The sequence below is a fragment of the Myotis lucifugus genome, unplaced genomic scaffold (genome assembly GCF_000147115.1).
Source record: "Myotis lucifugus unplaced genomic scaffold, Myoluc2.0 scaffold_18, whole genome shotgun sequence".
NCBI classification, from domain to species: domain Eukaryota; kingdom Metazoa; phylum Chordata; class Mammalia; order Chiroptera; family Vespertilionidae; genus Myotis; species Myotis lucifugus.
Genome location: NW_005871066.1, coordinates 8,485,266 through 8,494,865, shown reverse-complemented (window position 1 = coordinate 8,494,865; position 9,600 = coordinate 8,485,266). Strand labels below are relative to the sequence as shown.

The 9,600-nt window shown below is 37.5% G+C and overlaps 1 protein-coding gene across 3 annotated transcripts in view; it reads left to right on the top strand.

The window, feature by feature from the left end:
* Positions 1-500: 500 nt before the first annotated feature.
* BCAP29 (B cell receptor associated protein 29) overlaps positions 501-9,600 on the top strand; it is a 34,491-nt gene continuing 25,391 nt past the window's right edge. The window contains exons 1-2 of one of the 3 annotated variants that reach the window (XM_023751076.1): positions 501-567; positions 4,343-4,443. In XM_023751076.1, coding sequence (XP_023606844.1) covers positions 557-567; positions 4,343-4,443 — 112 coding nt within the window. In that variant the 5' untranslated portion in view covers positions 501-556. The remainder of the gene's footprint in view (positions 568-4,342; positions 4,444-9,600) is intronic. The other 2 variants (XM_023751077.1, XM_006085375.2) reach the window with 2 other exon arrangements.

Genomic DNA, 9,600 nt, shown 5'->3' with positions numbered 1-9,600 from the left:
AAATAAGTATGTAGCCTCCCCGTAGGTCTGTTAAGTGTGATTCGGGAACAATTTTTTTATAAAATTTAAAAGTTTTGAGTGCTGATTGTATAAAAGGTGTATTCTAAATAAACTCTAAAGCAGTGGTTCTCGACCTTCCTAATGCCGCGACCCTTTAATACAGTTCCTCATGTTGTGGTGACCCCCAATTTCATTGTTACAAATTGAACATAATTAAAGCATAGTGATTAATCACAAAAACAATATGTAATTATATATGTGTTTTCCGATGGTCTTAGGCGAGCCCTTGTGAAGGGGTCGCGACCCACAGGTTGAGAGTAAAGGAACAAAATTATAAATATAGAATGGCAATATTAAAACATCACTAGATGAAACTTTTTGTTAAACATACGAATGAATTAACTTTCCCACCTCCCTTCTAGAAGGAGAGGGGCAAGTCCTGTGGTTTCTGTTGATTACAGATATAATAAAGGTCATGCTTTTGCCACCTGTCTTGTCAGCAAGTTCCACTTTGTTTTATCGCCCTGAATTGGAAGAGTGGACTGAATGAAGGCAGATGCGTAAAAGGTGACTCACGTGGGTGCAAAGTGTCTCACTGGGGCAGTCACATGACAATGCAGAAACCACAGCCGATACATGATGCTTAGTTTTGGCCCATGTAACCAATAAATAGTTTCCATAATGTTTAATTGTAATTTCACTACTTTTCCCCACACACAGAATTGATGGATGTAAGTTGAAAGTGCTGGTTATGAAAAGTATCCGAGCCGGCGCCCACTAATTAGCATTAGTTCCTTAGGAAAGGACCTTCGGAGGCCTTTACGCACTGACTATTGTAAATGAAGCATTGCCTCCCTTTACCCTGTGATAATCCATCTGTTGGGAGTTCAGTTTTAGATCCAGAAACTTGCTAGCATGAATGGTGAAATACACTTGTAATAAAAATGTTACAACACCTTTTTTCGTACTCGTGGCATAAAAGAAAATCTTGCATAAATGAAATCCTAGAGATGACCCGCTGGAGTTTTTAGTAAGATCCCATGACCGGGAGAGACGTAAGCAAGTTTTTACCTTGGCTCAGGGTTCAGGTAGTCTTTCACAACTCTTAACTTGTTTCTTACCTACCTGGCTTTCTACTCACTTCAGTTTAAGCCAGTGATACCATCACTTTTTTCTTTCTTACTAAAGAAAAGAGATTGAATCATACTGTAGGAAAAGGCCTTAGGGATAGTTGTATCCAAACCAGTTATCTGTAAGGAAGGTGGTCTAGCTGATCCATGGAAGATTCCAGACAAAAATCTAGCTTTCAGTCTAGTGCTCTTTCTACTCCATCCTACCTACCTGTCATCACCTTGATTGGGTTTCTTTCTTTCTGTTTTTAATAAAGTTTTATTGATTTCAGAGAGGAAAGGAGAGAGAGAGAGAGAAACATCAATGATGAAAGAGAATCATTGATTGGCTGCCTCCTGCATTCCCTGCCTGGAGGATTGAGCCTGCAACCCAGGCATGTGCCCTGATGGGAATGGAACTGTGACCTTCTGGGTCATAGGTCGATGCTCAACCACTGAGCAATGCAGGCCGGGCTTGATTTGGTTTCTAATCCTTAATAACACCCTGTTGAGCTTTTTTGCTAATACTAGCAAGGACTTGCAAAAAAAATTTTTTGTCAGTTTATCTTTTCTCCATCAAAATGACCATAAATTATGGATCTTTTTCTTCCAAGTATAATTTTTTCCCATCCTGATCAAGTAGCTATTTGATAGATGTGTGTATATATGCACACATTACATAAATATACCCTCTTATACATGACAAAATGTGGTATATTAGTGCACATGTCGTTTATAATACGTCCTTATTGTGTGTATCTCCATCTTTTTATCTTTTATATGTGTATCACCATAATCTCTTTTTAAAGATTTTTATTGAGGTTTAGAGAGGGAGAGAGAGAGAGAGAGAGAAACAGCGATGTGAGAGTGACATATCATTGGCTGCCTCCTGTATGTGCCTTTACCAGGAATCAAACCGGCAACCGCTTGGTGCATGGGACGATGCCCAACCAACTGAGTCACACTGGCCAGGGCTCACCATAATCTTCAAAGTCTTCAGTCTTTATTTCATTTGGCTCTCTACTCTTTTCTCACATAACGCACTAGTAGACATATACTCAACGGTCAGACTGCTGGTTTCTATCCCAACTCTGCAAGTTACTCCATGATCTTGGGCAAGTGATTTACCATCCCTAGTCAGTTTCCCCATTTGTAAAATGGAGGTAATACTGGTATCCACCTTATATAGTGGTTGTGGTGATAAAATTAGCTAAGACATGTAAAAATGCTTAGAACCATAGTATAGCAAGGACTCAATATATGGTACCTATTATTAACTGTTCCTTGAATTTGGTGTTAATATAAACTGCTAGTTGTTCCCTGTAGGGATGTTTTTTGTGTTTCCTTTTAACACTGGCCCTTGAAATGTGAATTTACATTTGGACCTTGATCAAGGTATTGCCACTTTATATTTTCTAAAAATAAAGTTTTTATCATGTAAAATTTAAATAGTCCTTGGAATTGAAAGCTCAGAGACAAAAAAAAAAACACAACAAAAAACACTTTAATTTATATCAGTCTTCTTCTCCCCACCAACTTCAAGTTATTACTTAGAGTTGTTTTCAAAACTCATTAATTAACAATTTGTCATAATCTTAAAGTAAAACTTTTTAAAAGTTGTGTTTTAAGTTTACTTAGGTGTTTATTTCATATAAATATATATATATATATATATATATATATACACACACACACACACACACACACACACACACACACACACCGGTGCACGAATTCGTGCACAGGTGGGGTCCCTCAGCCTGGCCAGCAATCAGGGCCAATCAGGGCCAGCTGGCCAGCGGGGAGGGACCGCGGGAGGTTGGCTGTGGGAGTGCACTGAGCACCAGGGGGCAGCTCCTGCGTTGAGCATCTGCCTCCTGGTGGTCAGTGTGCATCATAGCCACCCGTCAACTGGTCGTAATGGTCACTTAGGATTTTATATATATAGATATGTGTCTATATATATATATATGTGTGTGTGTGTGTGTGTGTGTGTGTGTATACACACACACACACATATATATATATACACACTAGAGGCCTGGTGCATGAAAATTTGTGCACTGAGGAGGGGGTCCTCAGCCTGGCCTGCCCCCTCTCACAGTCCGGGAGCCCTCAAGGGATGTCTAACTGATGGCTTAGGCCACAGGGAGTGGGTCTAAGCCACAGTCTGGCCTCCCTCTGCAGTAGGCGACTGGGCTGATCAGGGGAAGGCGCCGCCCCCATCACCCCGCTGCTGCTGCCACTGCCGGCCACAGCGACTGTGAGGCCTGAGCCCTGGGCCTTGCAGCCGCTGAGGCTTTGTCCGGATGGACGTCTGGAAGATGTCCGCCCTAATGAGCATTTTACCCTTTTATTAGTGTGTGTGTGTGTGTGTGTGTGTGCGCGCGCGTGTGTATATATTTGGAATCATTAAATGTGTTATTCATTTCAAATGCCCTTGTGCAAAATTTGTTACCTTTTCAATTGTGTGATGTTACTTTGTCACTCTTTGTCATTTATAATCCATACATTCTTACCTCTATGTCTTTGTTTATACCTTTTAATTCATCCATCCTAGACTATTTATTACCCCATTTTATTTCCTCTATGTTTAAATCTTGATTGTGGTAACTACGTGGGTGTATACATATATATGTGTGTATAGATTCATCAAGCCATATATTTAAAATTTTTGCACTTTGCTATGTGTATGTAATACCTCAATGATTATTGAAATTCCTGGTAAAAGTAGGGAAAGTCTTTTACTTGGTGTAAGTGTTAAATTGTACTCTGTAAAAATAGTTTAAAAAATAAATAGTTTAGAGAGTTGGACCCCTCACTCCTCAAATGTTGCTAATTGTTGGACCAATATTTGTTATTTCAGAGTTATTACCCTGATTAGGGAAAAGATACAAAGTGGTAGCTTCTATCAGCAATATAACATTTTACTATAATAATTCCTTTTTGAGATTTTAATCATGTGTCTTGCCTTTAAGTTATTTTCACTGTACAATATTTAAGCTACCAGACAGAAGATAATCAAATGTCAGGTTATTATTAAATTTGGAAGAAGTTCTTTATTTTATGAGATGTTCTTATGAATTAATAATGCTCTGATATGACATAAAATAAATTTCTGTTATTCTTTTTACTTACTAAATAATTACCAAAATGTCAATTCAGTATTCAGAAAATATTTCAAAACATTCTTTTGATATTTTTATACCTAATGTAATTGTATTGCTTTACAGATGGCAGAAGATTTTTTCATTTAATGTCTGGGGTAAAATTGCAACTTTTTGGAACAAGGCTTTTCTTTCTATTATAGTCCTATTGATTGTTCTGTTTCTAGGTAAGTACTAGATTCCTCCTTTGAATAAGCTTACTCTAATTTTTATTAATGAATTCATTGTTTTTTAATTAAGTCGGTGTTGCTGTTGATACACAGTTAACTTTGTATAGTATATTGACAATATAGAGAGCAGATATTGATATTTGTATATAGACAGTTAATAGATATTACTATTATACATGCAGAAGCATAAATTTCAACAGAGTACAGTGGTCCTTGGCCTCTTTTAAGTTGTTTGGAGATTTAAGTATACCCATGTATAGCCCACTTTTCAGAGATGCCAGCTATACAACCCTTTCTAACTGTGGTGTCCTAGGCACCAGGGGCTTAGCTGTCAGGGAGGCATAGAGGAATAGAATCATCAGGCCCTCAAAAGAAGTCTTAGATGCAGATTGTGAATCTTGATTGGATCCTGGTTGAAAAACAACTACAACATAGACATTTGGGGACTACTGCAAAAATTTGAATATGGGCTGATTGTTAGAGAATATTGGGGAATTTTTGTTAACCTTATTGTGATACCAGTGTTGTTATATAGCATAAGTCAGTAACCTACAGTCTGCAGAACAAATGCCAATTTTGGAAATTAAAGTTTTAGTGGAATATAACCGTGCCCATTTGTTTATATATTGTCTATGCATGTTTCCCTGGACAACTACAGAGTGGAGAGTTGCAGCAGACACAGCATATGGCCAAAAGCATTCACTATCTGCCCCTTTACAGAAGTTTACCAACACCTGTTATAGGAATATGTCCTTATTTATAGAAGCTATATGCTAAAATATTACAAGTGTCATGATATTTTCAACTTAATTTCAAATGGTTAAAAAATTAAGACATAAAGCAATTGTGGGAAAAAGCAATTATTGAATCTAGGTGGTGGAAATATGGTTATTTATTATACCAGCTTTTCAGCATGTTTGAAATTTTCATGATAACAGGTATCTTAGATATTAAATGTAAACCCTTAAAATTCTTGTCAAACCAGAAAGTCCATGAGTCTAAATAATTATATTTTGTAGAAGAAGTAGCTGAGCTTAGAGGATTAAGTAACTTGTCTGACCACCCAGCTACTTCTTGGCACTTCAGCTTTTTAAAAAAAATGTATTGATTAATTAGAGAGAGAGAGAGAAATCGATTTGTTATTCCACTTATTTATGCATTCATTGGTTGCTTCTTACATGTGCCCTGACCAGGGATCAAGCCCACAATCTTGGCTTATTGGGCTGATGCTCTAACCAACTGAGCTACCCGGCCAGGGATGGCACTTCAGCTTTTAATATGCACTGCAGAGTATGCTTTGCCTCAGAATTCCCAAAGAGGTGTTGTGTTTTAGGTTAAGTTTTACAAGGGCCAACCTGGAACCATAACCACCATGTATGCCACAGTTTTGTGAGGAAATGTTTCCTACATGCCATCACACCAACCTCTGAAATGGAATCCTTTTAATAAGCCTGGGACCAACTGAGAGGGTATGACTAGGTAATTGCATCCGGGTGTGAATGGATTCCTGCCTCATTCAGAAATGTCAGTATTTGTCTCATGGTACATAATTGTTAATGTTATCAATTTAATCTCCAGAGTGACCCCAAGTGAGTAAACAATAGGGAAAACAGGTCCCACTTTGTCACCAGCTAACTAACTGTCCTTTGGAATGGCTTTTCCTCTGAGTTTGGTTTATCTGTTTGCAAAGTAAAGGGAGAGAAGGAGATGGTCTCTGCAGCTTTTACTAGCTCTGAAGTGTTTTGAGATCTAACTCTAAAATTATCACAAGAATTTCTACTGAAAACTGCCACATACCCGTATAAGGAAGGGGAGCTTTAGTCATGGTTCTTGTGGTTGCTTTTATCAGAAACCAGTTTGAACTCATTTGAGCAAGAAGGGGGAATTGATAATAAAATACGGGGTTGTTTCAGAGCAAGCCAGGGAAGGGAGGAAGCCAGATTCCAGGTAGGAACTAGTAGGAACTGAAGTGTCCTTGTGTCCCTGCGCTTCTCCCTGGTCTGCTTCATTTTTCCTCATCTCCACGGACTATTCCCAAAGCAGGAAATGGCCACCACACAACTGCCAAGTGTTATCACTTGGCAGCCGTTTCTGAATCCCAAATCATGACTGTTGGCTGTAGCTCACATCGGTGGGCAGAGTGCGAAATTCCCAGAGAATAGGGAAACCATGGATGGCAAAGGCAGGCAGATAGGGACTTGCCTTTTAAGCCTCAGTGTTTACATCTGAGAATAGGGTAATAACATTTACTTCCCTGAAGTGTTGGAAGGTTTAAAGGCAGTAACGTGAGTAAAGTACATCATCCAGTGTTCTTATCACTAGAATGGCAGTGGGGTAAATACAAAACTAGTTACTCAAGCTTAATTTATATTTTACTTTGGAATTTACTTCATTTTTCTTGTTGCTTGTCTTCAGTAAGGTAATCATTACAAGATATTTATTTATATTCCTAGAGCCAATACCAAGTCAAAAGTGTATGTGCATCTATGTGTGTTTTCACAGTTGAGAATAGGCAGAAGGGAGGCAAAAAACCCAGGAATATGTTTAGTGTCAGTAGAAATTCATCCCAGGAATTTGAAAGTTTCCACGAATGACCCAAAAAAGACGGTCTCCACATGGTTTATAGAAAATTGACTATACGCCAAACCTCACCTTATTGTGGCCCCCATTCTACTTTTCAGACATAGTCTCCTAGTTATTGTACAGGTGATTTATTCTATGGGTGGGTTTGTGTGACCATTCACATTTATAAACTTCTTTGACTTTATTGGTTAATTTTCAGCATTTCTGGGTAATGAACCCAGGATTATACTTCCGTTTCATTTTGGAGGAAGCTGAATCGCAAGCATAATGGCCCTTGAAGTGCCTTGGTTCCTCTGGCCGCTCCGAATAATCCATAAATACTGTTTTGTGTTTTTAGTTATATTGTAGTGGTTAGAATGCTCTTACTATCTTATTGAGGCAATCTGAGAAATGACAAAGGGAAATAACTATTAAAACCAAGGAAATTTTTAAAAGGTAATTTAAAACCATTTTATATATTTAGAAGGCAAACAAATGGAAAACATAAAATGTGTAATTTTGCAGAAAAAATATAATTTACCAAATGAATCCTAATATATCTAGAAAATTTAAGACCAGTTTTCATAGAATTATAGGAAGTTATGAAAAAGCTACCCCCTCCTGGCTGGTATAGCTCAGCGGTTGACCCATGAACAAGGATGTCATGGTTTGATTCCCAGTCAGAGCACATGCCAGGGTTTCAGGCTCTATCCCCAATAGGGACATGCAGGAAGCAGCACACTGATGTTTCTCTCTCATTGGTATTTCTATCTCTCCCTCTGTCTTCCTCTCTCTCTAAAAATCAATAAAAACATATTAAAAAAAGAAATGTTAAACATAAAAAGAAAACACCCTGATGACTTCACACACAAAAACTGTTGGAACTAAAAATGAATTCAGTAAAATTGCCAGAAACAACATCAATATGCAGAAATTTACATTCTATGCACTAATAACAAACTATCAGAGAAATTAAGGAAACCTCATTTATGCCAAGCTGGTGTGACTCAGGGGGTTAGAGCCTCATCCCATGCACTAGAAGGTCTCGGGTTTGATTCCTGGTCAGGGAATGTACCTGGTTGCATAAGGCAGCCAATTGATGTTTCTCTCTGTCTCTCTCTTTCTCCTATTCCCTTCCCTTCCCCCTCTGCCTTCCTCCCTTCCATTCTCTCTGAAATCAATGGGAAAAAAATATCTTTGACTGAGGATAAAGAAAAAAAACAACTCATTTATAATTGTAACAAAGAGAAAATACCTGGGAATAAATTTAACCACAAAGGTGGAAGACCTGTACACTGGAAACTATAAAACATTGATGAAAAAATTGAATAAATAAATGAAAAGATTTCATGCTCATAGGTTGTAAAATTAATATTATTAAATGTTCATAATACCCAAAGTAATTTTTAGATTCAGTACAATATCAAAATCCCAATGGCATTTTTTACAGAAATGGGACAAACAATGCTAAAATTTGTATGGAACCACAAAAGAACCCAAATAGCCAAACCAGTCTTGAGAAAGAACAAAGCTGGAGCCATCATGGCCCAGGCTGGATAGCTCAGTTGGTTAGACCATCATCCCGGTATGCCAAGGTTGCGAGTTCAATCCCTGGTCAGGACATATACAAGAATGCATAAATAAGTGGAATAACAAGTCAATGTTTTTCTCTCTCTCTCTCTCTCTCTCTCTCTCTCTCTCTCTCTCTCTCTCAAATAAATAAAAAAGTATTATGCTCCCTGATTTCGAACTATATTACAAAGCTATAGTAATAATCAAGACATTATGGTATTGGCATAAAAACAGACACATAGATCAATGGAACAGAACAGAGAGCCCAAAAATAAACCCACACATATATGTTCAATTAATTTACGACAAAAGAGCCAAGAATATGCAATGGGGAGAGGCCAATCTCTTAATAAATGATGTTGGGAAAACTGGAACATTCTCTTATACCATATGAAAATTATTTTAATGTACACCTGAAACTAATACAAAATAATATTAAATGTAACCTGTAATTGAAAAATAAAATTTTAAAAATTAACTCAAAATGTACTAAAGACTTGAACTTAAGACCTGAGACCATCAAAGTCCTAGAAGAAAGCATAGGTGGTAAGTGTCTTGGCAGTGGTTTTTTGGATTTGACACCAAGAGCAAAGGTAACAAAAGCGAAAATCAACAAGTGGGACTACATGAAACTAAAAAGCTTCTGCACAGCAAAGGAAACCATCAACAAAATGACATCATAAAATGCTAGTACAATAAGAGAAGTAGGATAGTCTCAGAATTAATTGTAGTGGGATATGACCTATATGTTATTGTCAATAGATTAAAATTTAGTGAACCATTAGGTATAGAAAGAATAAAGGATAATAGTTTTCAGTGTAGCTAGAGATGAGAGATGGTACAATGATGATGAGTCCTAGATGAATAGTAAAAAACAAAAATGCTGTTACATTCAAGGATTACCACTAGTATCCACGTACAGATCATCTGTTTTGAGCATGGTACTCTCCCAAGAATGTAGAGGAAAAGAAAAAACAGCCCTACCTGAAGTCCATCATTTAGAAGTTAGGTTAGTTACTC